The sequence below is a fragment of the Oncorhynchus mykiss genome, chromosome 16, assembly GCF_057628025.1.
Source record: "Oncorhynchus mykiss isolate SJ-2025 chromosome 16, ASM5762802v1, whole genome shotgun sequence".
Lineage (NCBI taxonomy): Eukaryota > Metazoa > Chordata > Actinopteri > Salmoniformes > Salmonidae > Oncorhynchus > Oncorhynchus mykiss.
The window spans coordinates 52,485,764-52,500,654 of record NC_143037.1 but is presented as its reverse complement, the minus strand read 5'-3'; the positions used below and the strand labels follow the sequence as shown (position 1 = coordinate 52,500,654).

Here is a 14,891-nt window from a genome sequence, read left to right as displayed (position 1 = left end):
TAAATTCTCCTTCCATACCCCATATTAAGCATTTCCAATCAAAAATTAAATCTAGAATCGGCTTCCTATTTCACAACAGCCTCCTTCACTCATGCTGCCAAACATACCCTCAAAAAACTGACCATCCTACCAATCCTCGACTTCGGCGATGTCCTTTAGAAAATAGCCTCCAACACTCTACTCAGCAAATTGGATGAAGTCCATCACAGTGCCATCTGTTTTGTCACCAAAGCCCCATATACCACCCACCACTGCGACCTGTTATGCTCTCGTCGGGTGGCCCTCGCTACATATTCGTCGCCCACTGGCTCCAGGTCGTCTATTCATCTTTGCTAGGTTAAGCTCCACCTTATCTCAGCTCACTGGTTACCATAGCAACACCCACCCGTAGCACACGCTCCAGCAGGTATATCTCACTGGTCATCTGCAAAGCCAACACCTCTTTGGCCACCTTTCCTTTTAGTTCTCTGCTGCTCCAATTTTTTTTGAAATTGGACTTATATCTCCCTCACTAACTTTAAGCATCAACTATCTGAGCAGCTAACCAATCGCTGCAGCTGTACATAGCCCATCTATAAATAGCCCATCCAATCTACCTACCTCATCCCCATATTGTTTTTATTTACTTTTTTTTTGCACACCAGTATTTCTACTTGCATATCATCATCTGCACATCTATCACTCCAGTGTTAATTTGCTAAATTGTAATTACTTCACTACCATGGCCTATTTATTGTCTTACCTCCTTACTCTATTTGCACACACTGTATATAGATTTTTCTATTGTGTTATTGACTGTACTTTTGTTTATTTTAATTTGATTTATTTTACCTTTATTTAACCAGGTAGGCAAGTTGAGAACAAGTTCTCATTTACGATTGCAACCTGGCCAAGATAAAGCAAAGCAGTTCGACACATACAACAACACAGAGTTACACATGGAGTAAAACAAATATACAGTCAATAATACGATAGAAAAATAAGTCTATATACAATGTGAGCAAGTGAGGTGAGATAAGGGAGGTAAAGGCAAAAAAAGGCCACGGTGGCGAAGTAAAGACAAGTAGCAAGTAAAGCAAGTAAGTATAGCAAGTAAAACACTGGAATGGAAGATTTGCAGTGGAAGAATGTGCAAAGTAGAAATAGAAATAATGGGGTGCAAAGGAGCAAAATAAATAAATACAGTAGGGGGAGAGGTAGTTGTTTGGGCTGTGAGCTGCTCTAACAGCTGGTGCTTAAAGCTAGTGAGGGAGTTTGAGTTTTTTGTAGTTTGTTCCAGCCATTGGCAGCAGAGAACCGGAAGGAGAGGCAGCCAAAGGAAGAATTGGTTTTGGGGGTGACCAGAGAGATATACCTGCTGGAGCGCGTGCTACAGGTGGGTGCTGCTATGGTGACCAGCGAGCTAAGATAAGGGGGGACTTTACCTATCAGGGTCTTGTAGATGACCTGGAGCCAGTTGGTTTGGCGACGAGTATGAAGCGAGAGGGGCCAATGAAAGCGTACAGGTCGCAGTGGTGGGTAGTATATGGGGCTTTGGTGACAAAACGGATAGCACTGTGATAGACTGCATCCAATTTATTGAGTAGGGTATTGGAGGCTATTTTGTAGATGACATCGCCAAAGTTGAGGATCGGTAGGATGGTCAGTTTTACGAGGGTATGTTTGGCAGCATGAGTGAAGGATGCTTTGTTGCGAAATAGGAAGCTGATTATAGATTTAACTTTGAATTGCAGATGTTTGATGTGAGTCTGGAAGGAGAGTTTACAGTCTAACCAGACACCTGGTTCAGTGACTCACCAGCAGCAAGAGTGACATCATTGATGTATACAGAGGAGAGTCAGCCCAAGAATTGAACCCTGTGGCACCCCCATAGAGACTGCCAGAGGCCCGGGCAAACAGGCCCTCCGATTTGACACACTGAACTCTATGAGAGAAGTAGTTGGTGAACCAGGCGAGGCAATCATTTGAGAAATCAACTCTGTGTTGTTGTTTGTGTCGCACTGCTTTGCTTTATCTTGGCCAGGTCACAGTTGTAAATGAGAACTTGTTCTCAACTGGCCTACCTGGTTAAATAAAGGTGAAAAAAATAAAATAATAACATACATTTAAAAAAAGGCGGAATTGCAGGCAAATGAAAGCTCTGCCATTCTACTTACGGTAGAAAATATCAATTATGGCATAGATTGCTACAGCTACTTGTATGAAAGGCTAAGCAGTTACAACGAAGAGGTCAGGAAAAATACATTTCTGTTATAATTAAAAAAACAATAATTGTTTATTAAAAAGAGGACTATTAATTACTACCTTTTTTTTCTCTTTACATTCAAAATACTGGTCGTTTGTCCATCCCTTGAGAGCACATAGGAATATGTACACCCTTACCCAACACAACAGAATCAGCACTTAACACTTGTGTTTCAAAGTCACTGTTAAACTATAGGATGAAGTCTGCAAGGCAGAGTCCCTGAAAAGAGGTTGGGGGACAAGCTATGCTCTCCTGAGGCTGTCGTCAGTGTAGTGTTCCTTTCTCGGCTTGGGGACAGACGGGTGGATGACTGGGGTACTGTTCATCAGTGCAGCTCACTGGATCTGAATCCCTGCTGGCTGTGTGTCCTCAGGCAAAGTCCTCCAGGAGTTTCAAGACATTATCTGTGTATTCATTCCTCGGGAGGCCCATCCCACTCAGCTCCACAGGCTGCAGGTCAGGGTGGGGTGGGTTGTAGGAGCAGGGACAGTACAGCTCGTTCAGAGTCAACCAGAAGGCATCAGGATCCACTTCTATTAGGCGGAGGAAGACACTACACAGAATAGAGATAGCGCATAGATCAATTCAACTGAATAAAATGACAATAGAAGGCTTACTCTAAAACGTAAGGTCATAAATGATATGGGATAAATCACAATATACAGACATGATAAGGAGATGGTACCAGATAAAAACAGGATTTTAATTGTACTGCTAGATTTATTATTGCAATACAAATATACCTCAGACAGGCCTCTTGCAGTTTGGGTGGCTGTCTACAGCTGAGGTAGGGCAGGCAGGATTCCGTTACAGCATCCATATCTGAGTCCCCTGCAAATACAACTCAGATATACCACATATATACCAGAATGAAAACCAAGGAAAAGAAAAAAAATGGGAAAAGAAAAAAGAAAATGGAGATACTGTTGAGGAAAAAATAAAATACTGAAATGACTTGGGAATTTCACAGCAGCCTGCCGCCATCTCCGGATTTCACACATCCACTCCCCACTCTCAGTACCTTTCATAACCATGGCAACTCCATCACTTTGTAGTAGTCCCCTCCCCATTCCCCCGATCCCAGACACGTATTCCCTAAGCTCCTAACTGGGCTGCCATTCAAACCTCATTTCAAAATAAGCTTTCTCGCTTCTTGCTAAAGCTTTTCTTATTTGGCAATTCAACCCAGACGGGTGAAAAACCAGCCTGCTCGTTGTGTCAGAAAACATTGGTGCATATTTGAAAAGATAAATGGGATTATTTCAGAATTCATTTGATCCAGTATACCTATCCTCCTCTTTTCTGTGGAATCAAGAGGTGAACACTGAAAATAAATACTGAGAGAGAGGCCAGCCCAGGTGTTTCTCTATTGGGGTAAATAAACTTAAAGCGTATCACATTGGGAGAATTTCTCTATGGCCAAGAATTGCCTTTCTGGAGATGCCCCAGTGGTGAGGTGGAGCTGATGTTTACCAGTGTGTTCTACTATTTCTGCTGCAGCAGCCTCTGTCTCTCTGTGTCTCAACTTAAACCGACTCAGCTGTATTCATCTGGGGTTGATGTGAAGGGAGGTAGCGTCTTCACAGACCAAGGACAGAAAGACCATGAATCGGCTCAGCTAGGTGAGGTGTATCCAAACGGTGGGTGTCATGCTGGCCCTGCCTTGTGTGTCTCGATATCCCTTGACTAAGGCAGCAGCAATGTCTGTCTCCCTTGGGAGCTTGGTTGGGGAAATGTACATGAACATACACCATTCAATGCAGTCTATAGGATACACCCATGTAATTCCAAAACAGCGCAATAGTGGCACCTAGTGGCCAAAAACGTTACCGTTTTAACATTCCCTAAAAAATTATGAAAATAAAGCTGAGTGCCTACCTAGGTCCAGATGAAGGCAGAGAGCCCCCAGGCCCTGCAGCACAGCCAGCTGTAACTTGTAGGCCAGGGTGTGGCTGTAGACTGGGCCAGCCCTGGCACTCACTGGCGCCTGTTTGGACAGCCAGGCAGTCAGCTTGGGGATCACCTCTTTAGACACCCTCTTCCTCATGAAATCTCTGCAGGTTTCCCCCAACGTGCACAGAACCTAGAGAAATACATCATTATAAATACCAACGGTTCTAGGTGGATCATATGTATACAGTCAGGTCTGTAAATATTTGGACATTGACCAAGTTATTATTATCTACCACAGCATATTGGAGTTGAAATTAAATAATGAATACGAGCTGAAAGGGCAGACTTTCAGCTTTAATTTGAGTATTCCAAATCGGATGAACGGTGTAGGAATTACAGCACTTTCTATATGTGGTCGCCCTCTTTTTAAGTGACCCAAAGTAACTGGACAATTGGCTTCTCAGCTGTTCCATGAGCAGGTCTTGTGTTATTCCCTCATTAGTTCATTTACACTCGCGGCTCCTGAGTGGCGCAGCGGTCTAAGGCGCTGCATCTCAGTGCTAAAGGTGTCACTACAGACACCCTGGTTCGACTCCAGGCTTATTCACAACCGTCCGTGATTGGGAGTCCGGGTTTGGCCGGTGTAGGCCGTCACTGTAAATAAGAATTTGTTCTGAACTGACTTGTCTGGTTTAAATGAAAAAAGGAAGCAGATACAAGGTCTAGAATTGATTTCAAGAGTGGCATTTGGAATCTGTTGCTGTTAACCCTCAATATGAAGTCCAAAGAGCTGTCACTGCCAGTGAAGCAAGCCATCATTAGGCTGACAAAACAAATCCATCAGAGAGATAGCAAAAACATTAGGTGTGGCCAAATCAACTATTTGGGACATTCTTAAAAAGAAAGAACGCACTGGTGAGCTCAGGAACACCAAAAGTCCCAGAAGACCATGGAAAACAACTGTGGTGACAGAATAATTATTTCCCTGGTGAAGAAAAACCCCTTCACAACAGTTGGCCAGATCAAGGACACCCTCCAGGAGGCAGGCCTATCTGTGTCAAAGTCAACAACCAAGAGAACACTTCACTCGAGTAAATACAGAGGGTTTACCACAAGATGTAAACCATTGGTAAGCCTCAAAAACAGGAAGACCAGATTAGTTTGTCAACAAACATCTAAAAAAGCCTGTACAGTTCAGGAACAACGTCCTATGGACAGATGAGACAAAGATCGACTTGTACCAGAATGATGGAAAGAGAAGAGAATGGAAAAAGGGAAGGAACTGCTCATGATCCGAAGCATACCACCTTATCTGGGGTGGCAGGGTAGCCTAGTGGTTAGAGCGTTGGACTAGTAACCGGAAGGTTGCAAGTTCAAACCCCTGAGCTGACAAGGTACAAATCTGTCGTTCTGCCCCTGAACAGGCAGTTCATTGAAAATAAGAATTTGTTCTTAACTGACTTGCCTAGTTAAAGGTTTAAAAAAAAAAAAAAAAAAATTCTGTGAAGCATGGTGATAAAGGCAGCAGGATCAATTCTGAAGTCTATAAAAAAAACTCTGCTCAGATTCAGCCAAATGCTTCAAAACTCATTGGACGGTGCTTCGCAGTGCAGATGGACAATGACCCGAAAGCAACGCAATACTTTTTTAAGACGAAGAAGTGGAATGTTCTGCAATGGCCAAGTCAATCACCTGAAGCCAATTGAGCATGCATTTCACTTGCAGGAAGGCAAAACTGAAGGCAAAATGCCCCAAGAACAAGCAGGAACTGAAGACAGTAAAGGCCTGACAGAGCATCACCAGGGAAGAAACCCAGCATCTGGTGATGTTTATGGGTTCAAGACTTCAGGCAGTCATTGAGTGCAAAGGATTTGCAACCAAATATTAAAACTCACAATTTAATTTATGATTATGTTAGTTTGTCAAATTACTTTTGAGCCCCTAAAATTGGGGGGCTATGTATAAAAATGGCTGTAATTCCATAACGGTTCATACAATAATTTTGACAAAACCTTAAATTAAAGATGAAAGTCTACACTTAAAGCACATCTTGATTATTTCCTTTCAAATCCATTGTGGTGGCGTACAGAGCCAAAATTATGCAAATTGTGTCACTTTCCAAATACTTATGGACCTGACTGACAAATGAATTCCCATGTGTACTTTTTCCTAATTATGTAATCAACTATGTATTATGTAAACAGGAAATTATTATTATTTAACTGAGTGAAGGTGGGAGCAGTAGTAAAATAGACACCCTGAAGGCTCGGAGGACAGCTAATGGGTCATCAGCAGTAAGTCTGATCAGCAGGGCAGGCCAGCAGCGGTGGGCCATGGGCAGTAGCTCATTCTCCTTCTGACTTAGCACACACACACACAGTTCCAACACATCCAGGACCTGCAACAAACCAAATCAAAAACCTGGGTCAGGACTCACAGAATTGGAGATAGTGAGCACACCTGACAGCAACATGTGGCAGAGGCTTATATTTTATTGAACTCTCTGGTCTTTAGATTTCAAGCTAAGTATCTTTGAATTCAAAAGAATCTAGAGTACTACCTTGAGTCTGAGTCTCAGGCTGGGGTCTGAGAGCAGGTGAATGCAGCGCTCCATGACGTCTTTAGCTATGGTGATGTGGGCTGGAAGCTCAACTTTCACATCAGGACCATCCATATCCTCTTCACAGTCCATGCTTGGCGGGAGCTCTGAATTCAAATAAAAATAATAATACACGTTTGAATTCAGTGCTAGAAACCCAGGAACTCATAACACTGATGGGTTCTGATGTCTGTTGCACCGTTTTCAACTGACATTTTTGAAACATGGCTACCTGTCACAGCAGCACACCACACAAAATCGTCCCGATGCCTAAAAAGCAGCGCAATGACTCAGACTCAGCTATGAAGGAAAACGGCACGAGTCAAACTTATTCAGGTCTGACACGGCACAGTAGTCTTGAGAACCTTCACCAAGCACGGCGCTAATGTTGTGCATCATTAATGTGAGAACTTTGTTTTCAGGGGAATAGTGTGGCAGTCAGAGAGAGCCCAAACTAACCTGGGTGCTCTGTGCCCTCCTCCTCTGCCCCGATGCCCACTGCCAGCTCCTTCTGTTTGTGGTAGTCCAGGAGAAACTGGCGCACATTCAGCTGGTCCTGCTCACGCCACACCTTCTTGGTTCCCAAAGCGTCACTTGTTCCCGCAACACTAGAGGGGAACCACCTCGCTGTAGTGGAAAAGCAACATGATTAAGATTGTGTTACTTAGGTTGTGTTAGCTAAAGGTTGTCATTTTGTGTCCTGCGTTTCAATTTCCTCTGAGTTCTCCAATTCAAAAGCATGCCATGACATGGTGATAACAATGTTATAAACTAGGGAAAACATTTAAGTGGATGTGGAAACTTTACCTAGAGCCTTCATAAGTGAGTGCAGCACAGTGCAGAACAGAGGGGACGTCTCGTCGTAGCTCATGTCCAGAGCCAGCAGCACGTCCTGGACTATGTCCCCCACCAGAGGCAGCAGGCTGGGGTCGGAGTGACTGAACATGACGGTGAGGACCCTGGGGGCGTGGGGGTGGACACCCAGCCTCTGGAGGTTCAAAGATACATCGTTCAGCAGGTAATCTGAGTTCTCATTGATCAGCTCCTTCAGGGAGGCATATCCACAGGCCCGGCTGATGTCCCACATGGCATCCAGCGCTGCCTGGCTGATCAACAGGGTTTCATCCCCGGCCTTCTCCAGAACCGGGTACAGTGATGTCATCAGAATGAGACGGAAGTCCATCCCCAAGGCCTGGGCAAAGCAGCCTATCCCCTCCAATTGAATGCAGATCTGCCAGATGTTGCTGTTCAGCTCGTGGATGGTGGAGCTCTTGTGGACTGCTTGGACCAACTGGAGGGGATTCCCTTTCCCTTCAACCGCATTAGATATGGAGAAGAGACTAAACAGAGTTTGCTGCTCCTGGTTCCCTCTGTCTGACTCCTCACCAATAAGGGTTGGCAGGTGCCAGTGGCTCAGGCAGATGTACTCCTCTATAATGGATTCTACTACTGCTTTCAGGTCCTCCTGACTGGGCACTCCCTGCCTCTCCTGGCCTCCAGCCACACCGATGCCTGCTGCTCCTGTGATCACCTCATTCAGCACCATTGCAGCTTGCTTCCTGTAGACCGATGACTCCTTGTACAGATCCATTAAGTGATCTACTAGGAGATAGACGTTCCCATAGTAACCTAACACCCTGCAGATCTCCTTGAGCAGGGAGAAGATTCTTTCGTCTGTGAAGTAGAGGAAGTGCTTCCTCTGAGCATGTGCCCCAGGCCCCGTCTCCACAGTTACGGCAGAGCTCCTCTCCTCCACGATGCGTACGTCCATCACGTCTAACTCCAACACCTGCATCAGGGCCTTGGACACCCGCTGGAGGTGGGCCGCCGAGTTGAGTACCACTATCACCTTGGGGCCCAGGATTTTGAGGTAGCCCAGGAACACGTTGAGGACAAACACCTTACGCTGGTCATCAGACGTTCTCATGAGGCGCGGCAGCGAGGTGGCCAGGGAGTGGAGGTTCTCTGACAGAACGTCAGTAAAGGCCTGGTTGTTACTATCTGAGCTCTGATGCCTCTCTGCAACCTCCCTCAGGGCAGCCTCACACCTCTCCCTCACAGTGGGCTCCTCATCGTTCACAGCCCCCACCAGAGCCTCCAGGAGGGGGCCCACACACTCACCCAGGGAGGAGTTACAGTTGGCCAGGAGGTGGTCTGAGAAGTTCACCATCTCAAGCCTCACTCTCCAGTGCTGATGAGCTGAGGTGCAGGAGATGATCTTTTTTAACAGTAAGGCCAGCCTCCCAGAGGTGTTTCGCACCCAGTCTTGAGTTCTCTGCACTACCAGCTCCCATGCTCTCCCTAGTTCCCACAGCTGTCTCTCCCCAGTCCCTGTGTTCTGAAGCTGGTCATCAGCCATCACCAATCCCACTGTCTTAAACCACACCTTAATGGCCCTAACTGTGACAGCATGTCCATGTCTCATATCGCCAGTGATCACACGGCTCACAGCGATGGTGATCCCAGGTAAGAAAGAAGCCATGGTGCTGCCTAGGATACGCCTCTCCTTCTGACCCACCAACACATGGTCCATAGAACAGTCACACTGGAGGGTCAGGGCCTGCAGGCATTTCAGAGCAGCAGCCTGCACGGTGCGGGACTTCTCCTGCTCTCCCAGTGCCAGCAGCAGGGAGATAGCAGCCCCAAGGCCAGGCAGCATGATGGGCTCAAACAGCTTGAAGACCACGTCACCATAGGCTGCATGGAGCAGAGCATCCAGGCACCTCAGTACTGCAGCTCTCAGCTCCTCGGAGGTAGGTGCTGGCTTCCCTGGGTCCGTGGGGGAGCAAAGGCAGAGGCAGAGCTCGGAGAGAAGGTCCCTCAGCGTCTCCCAGCTCCGTACACAGGTGTTCTCCAGGACATATCCCATGGCCTCAGCCACAGCCTGGATCAAGCCATCCCGCTTGGGGCCAGGGATTTTGAGGATGAAGCGGAGAGGAAAAAGGACATAGTCCTGCAGCTGCTGCAGAGTTCCATGATTTACATGCCTCAGCTGTGTGCTCAGGGTTTCCACATTGCCCACCGTGGGCTCACGAGTCAGGAGCACACAGGCTGGACGGAGGTAAGCAAAAGCAAGCTTTGGGTCATCAATCTGATGGTCCATTCTTTGAAGACAGAGGTCACTCACTGAAAGAGAGAATGATGAAATTGGTCATTTGATCATAAACTGTTTTGGGATGCAGTAGTGGGATGCAGTTTAGCAGTAGGCATGCTCAATGCATTAAAATTATTTTGACTATCAGAATAATAGCTTATCTTTCAGTTACCTAAATGTTCATCTTATAGGCCTAACTTTGGTCCTTTGCTCGTCAACCCAAAACAGAACTTTGCCTGGCCATCCTTGCTAAAGGTAACGTTAACGTTAGATAGACAGAAAGCTAGCTATCTAATGGAATGCTTAAATGCCAAAGCAAGAGTAACCTAACAAAGTAAGCTTCAAATTAGCTTACCTTTGTTAGTAAATATTTTGTAACGGACATCTGAGACGAACTCCTTTCGAGATACAGCACTGAAACTGAATGAAGACTGTCCTAGCTGACTGTCACACTAGCGTCACTTTTCCCTGTAGCTACGTCATTATCCTGCGTCGCATAGCTGTGTTTACCATGCTTGTTTGCTAGCTTGCTTGTTTTGGTGCAGTTAATACTTGTAAATTAATTATATTTAAACATATGTTGGGGTCAAAGTTGATTTCGCTGCACTTCAATTTTTTGACCTGCAAAACTGGCTAAAGGAAACGGTACGATTGTATCTTTGTCGTTTTCCCACCCTAAGCAAAGCATGATGATACTTGACCGACAGCGGTTGATTTAGCGAGCTAATTTGCATGTACATGTATGTCGTTTAATATAGAGCTATACGTGACAATAATTTGCTAATATTTCAAGTAATGATCTAATTTCACCAGTTACTCTGCAACGTTTTTCGAACAGATTTTGTACCTGTCGGGTGAAAGGTCAAGCGGCCATCTTTGAAGAGATCCAGAGACTTTTAGAAAGACAGCTGGCTAACGGAGTGACGGTATAGCGACATATATGTGTATTGAAACGCACATTTACTAGACTGTGAATGGATGTATTGGTAATGAACTTGCAACTAGTATCCCAGAATAGCTAGAGAGAAAACAAAGCCAGTGAATATGTTAGCTAACTCGCTAGGCTAACGCTATCTAGCTAGGACTTTCTAGATGGCTATTTGTAAATAGATACTATAACGTTATCGTTAGATAGCGAGGTAAACACGTTTACTAGATTGCGAACTCATCAATGTAAAGGCGATTGCATAATTGAACACGTTTTTGTAGGTAGTTAAATTAAGAAAGACTCGAGAAGCATGGACAAACAGACGTTTGGGTAGTTAACGTTAGGGGGTTTCATGCATAACATTAGCAGGTTGCATGGCTAACTGTCTGGAACTTTTGTTTTTGATGACATTGCTAGTTTCCTTAGTTAACGTCCAAGAAACAGTTGTGAGGTGAGGCATATCAAAGAAAGACCTATCTGGGCACATCATGTCATCATTTTCTGAGTCTGCGTTGGAGAAGAAGCTTTCGGAGCTCAGCAACTCTCAGCAGAGCGTTCAGACGCTGTCTCTGTGGATCATTCATCATCGCAAACACTCGTCGCTCATCGTCAAAGTATGGCACAGAGAACTGAAGAAAGGTGAGAGAACTTATGAACGTTGCCACCTCGACAATATTGTCTACCACAGCTAGTTGTAAACTGAAACGTTAATGTCACTTGAAGTATGCCAAACACTGTTATTTACCTTGTCTACTTTCTGTATTTGTCTTGTCTACTTTCTGTATTTGTCTTGTCTACTTCCTGTATTTGTCTTTTCTACTTTCTGTATTTGTCTTTCAGCAAAAAGCAGCAGGAAGTTGACGTTCCTTTATCTTGCCAATGATGTGATTCAAAACAGCAAGAAGAAAGGTCCAGAGTTCGCCAAAGACTTTGAGACAGTCCTTGTTGATGCTTGCTCTCATGTTGCAAGGTATGTGGTCTGGGATGATACAGTTTCAGAGCTAAACTTTTCTCTCGCACTGAAATGTTCCTTTAAGAGACTTGTGCTGCAGGCCTATGTTTTAGTATACCGTGTTTGCATTGGAGGGTTGGCCTAGCTACATCAGTAAGACATTAACCTGCTTCTAAACATTGGTATGTGGAGTACACTGCTACTGCAGTATAACAAGACAAGAACCAAGAGTATAAAATAAGTTATTGAGTTGCTTGGCTAGGAAGAGTTGAATTTCATGATAAATCTCTCTTTTTCTCTCTCTCCCTCAGAGAGGCTGATGATGGCTGTAGAAGGCCCATGGACAGGCTGCTCACTATCTGGCAGGAGCGCAGCCTCTACAAGGTAGAGTTCATCCAGCAGCTGAAGCTCGCCATCGAAGACTCTAACAGCCCCCAACACCAACCCACAGGTACGGTCAGTTAGGTTATCACTGATGTAGCAGTACAGCTTTACTAGATGACTGACTGGTGACAGCATGTTTCGTGTGTGTGTGTGTGTTTGGATGTCAGAATTCCCATGCAACATCATCTTCCAATTGGTTGTTTTTGTATAAATCTGTGGTATTTTTTTATACAGAAGAGAAGAAGGCCCCTAAACGGACCTATCAGAAAATCCAGGAGCTGGAAGAAGAGGAAGAAGATGACGACTACAGGGGCCACATGTCCCCACAGGATTCAGACATCTCAGGGCCACAGCTGGTAGACAGAACTAACACAACTCCATATGTCTTTAGCCCATCCACCAGTACTTTGCTTATTACACTGCAATGTGACAGCTTTTCACACTAGTTGTAATTATCTCCCAACTCTCCACTAGGTGTCAGTGATCCATAGATGTCCAATGGACTCATGATTTGGAAAATTGTCGTTTTTGTACTTTGTTTGTTAATTGTGTTTTAGAAACATTCTCCAGATTGAAAATTGGAGATTGATACCTAGAGCTTTGGTATTCACACACCCTTCACTTCTTCCCCCATCCTCCCCTCAGACGGAGGAGCTGGTCAAAGCCCTGCAGGACCTAGAGAATGCGGCCTCGGGTGATGCTGCTGTGCGCCAGAAGATTGCCTCTCTGCCACAGGAGGTGCAGGATGTGTCCCTGCTAGAGAAGATTACTGGTAAGTCCCGAGGGAGTCTTCGTGGTATCTGGAGCACAGGTGAACTTTTGTCCCCGCCCATCTCCAAACTCAATGTGTATTGTAGGTGAAGGGATTATTTTTTCAAACTTAAATTTGGTGAATTAAATCGTTTTCGAAATTGTGCTTAAGGAAACATTCCACCCTGTTTGACTTGACTCACCCTGACCCTATAGATAAGGAGGCAGCTGATAAACTGTCCAAGACGGTGGATGAGGCCTGTCTACTGCTGGCTGAGTATAACGGACGTCTGGCTGCTGAGCTGGAGGACAGGAGGCAGCTGGCGCGCATGCTGACAGAGTACATCGGTAGCCAGAAGGAAGCCCTCACCGAGAGGGAGAAGAAACTGGAGGCATGTCTAAACCATCTAAATCACTGTTTTACTTGTCTCTTGTTACAAACAAGTAATTAGAATGTGGAAATATTTATGTTCCCATTATAAAATTACAGCAGCTATGGCTTGTTTAGAAGAAGTAATCAGTGAACCCATCTGAACTGTGTACCGTTTGACATCAGTAGCGTTCTTTGTATTGCAGGAGTACAAACAGAAGCTGGCACGGGTCACACAGGTGCGCAAGGACCTCAAGTCCCACATCCAGAGCCTGCCTGACCTCTCTCTGCTGCCCAATGTGACGGGAGGTCTGGCTCCTCTACCCTCTGCTGGAGACCTGTTCTCCACCGACTGAGCTCCCTGCCACACCCTGCCTCTTGCCAGGGCACACACTGTTGAACCTGCTCTCTTGCTACTGAACCCTAGGGAGAGGCTCAGAGGGACAGTGGGAGCTTGGGGACATCCCTGGTGGGGGAGACAATGGCTGTTGACGATTCTGTTCCACCAGCTTGGACAAATTTCTCCTGTTTGTTTTTATTGTGAATGCCAGCTAACTGATTCTGCGTTGGAAAGAAGAGAAGTGTTGGTCATCAGCCAATCCCCATTTTTCTGCATTGTTTATGTGCTCGTATGGTGGGATGGTGGCTCACACACCCACTAGATCTTTATGAAGAGATGCATCTCATTTATTTTAATGGCTTTAAAGTTGGTTGATTTTTGTAATGTTGGGGAGGGGGGGATGTTTTTCTATGTAGGTTATATTTTGTTTGTGATATTATTTTCATCTTCCATTATTCCAGCTCAACACTTTTCAGGTCTGTCGTCATGCATACCAATCATCAGTCGATACCGTTACAACCATGTGGTAGTTTTTCTCAATCCAATGTGAAATATTTTAGCCCTCAGACATGTGGTTGATAGAAGTTATGAGAGCGAACTTGGGGCAGTTGGAGACACTGACTTACAGTCACTTAGAAACACGTGTCCATAAAATGGTCTTTGATGATTGCATCACTTGGTACAAATGTCAAACTAACTAGCAGACTGATGCTTTTCAGGGCTGTGCCTTGCCACCAATTATTCAGCATTATTCAGACTTGACAGAGTAGCAGAATCTGAACTGGCTCACGGTTCCTTCTGTCACCGCTGCAGTCCTTCCTTCCTCAGGAGTCAATCGTTAACTCAGTTTTACGATGGTTGACAATCTGATTTCTGCGATCTCTTAAGTTTGGATTATGGATCCTGGGAGATAAGTGCTTGTCAATGTTACAGAATGCAGTAGGAGTAATAGGAGGGCATCTGCCCCAAGAAATGATGTTTTGCAGATAATGTACTAAAGCTGTAGTTTTTCAGTAAAAAAAAACAAATCCATGGATACAAATAAAATTGAACAATTGGAAAAAAAGCTGTCCAGACTGGTTTATACTCTGACTAAAGCTGTCCAGACTGGTTTATACTCGGACTAAAGCTGTCCAGACTGGTTTATACTCTGACTGTGACATTGATACACTGAGTCTGTTTATATTTTTAGGTGGACATTCAGGTGCACATCGACTTCTACCGTTGTCTTCCTACAGGTGGCTTTACTTCTACACAACACTTGTCTCTGATTCAGTGCAAACATATTTGCTGCGCTATCTGATGTAGAACAATGGACTTTCACAGCATTTACAAA

General features: G+C 45.0%; 2 protein-coding genes across 7 annotated transcripts; one reads left to right on the top strand and one right to left on the bottom strand.

Annotated features, from left to right (window-relative positions):
• Positions 1-2,250: 2,250 nt before the first annotated feature.
• tti1 (TELO2 interacting protein 1) lies at positions 2,251-10,463 on the bottom strand. Of its 2 annotated transcripts, none has more exons than XM_021566293.3 (8): positions 10,187-10,463; positions 7,545-9,859; positions 7,197-7,364; positions 6,699-6,844; positions 6,396-6,536; positions 4,124-4,328; positions 2,989-3,076; positions 2,251-2,798 (listed from the first exon to the last, which is right to left on the bottom strand). In XM_021566293.3, the coding sequence occupies exons 2-8, from the start codon at positions 9,838-9,840 to the stop codon at positions 2,615-2,617; spliced, it is 3,228 nt and encodes a 1,075-aa protein (XP_021421968.2). In that variant the 5' UTR covers positions 9,841-9,859; positions 10,187-10,463; the 3' UTR covers positions 2,251-2,614. The 2 variants fall into 2 exon arrangements, with proteins under 2 accessions (XP_021421968.2, XP_036803052.1); XM_036947157.2 differs by having other exon boundaries at positions 7,545-9,863; positions 10,187-10,307.
• LOC110492200 (regulation of nuclear pre-mRNA domain-containing protein 1B) lies at positions 10,286-14,621 on the top strand. 5 transcript variants are annotated; one of them, XM_021566295.3, is made up of 9 exons: positions 10,298-10,476; positions 10,670-10,757; positions 11,177-11,398; positions 11,600-11,729; positions 12,023-12,162; positions 12,330-12,451; positions 12,741-12,867; positions 13,062-13,237; positions 13,422-14,621. In XM_021566295.3, the coding sequence occupies exons 3-9, from the start codon at positions 11,248-11,250 to the stop codon at positions 13,569-13,571; spliced, it is 996 nt and encodes a 331-aa protein (XP_021421970.2). In that variant the 5' UTR covers positions 10,298-10,476; positions 10,670-10,757; positions 11,177-11,247; the 3' UTR covers positions 13,572-14,621. The 5 variants fall into 5 exon arrangements, with proteins under 5 accessions (XP_036803054.1, XP_021421970.2, XP_021421971.2 ...); XM_090203230.1 differs by having other exon boundaries at positions 10,338-10,476; positions 10,670-10,835; positions 11,198-11,398; XM_036947159.2 differs by lacking the exon at positions 10,670-10,757 and having other exon boundaries at positions 10,286-10,484; positions 11,204-11,398.
• Positions 14,622-14,891: the final 270 nt, after the last annotated feature.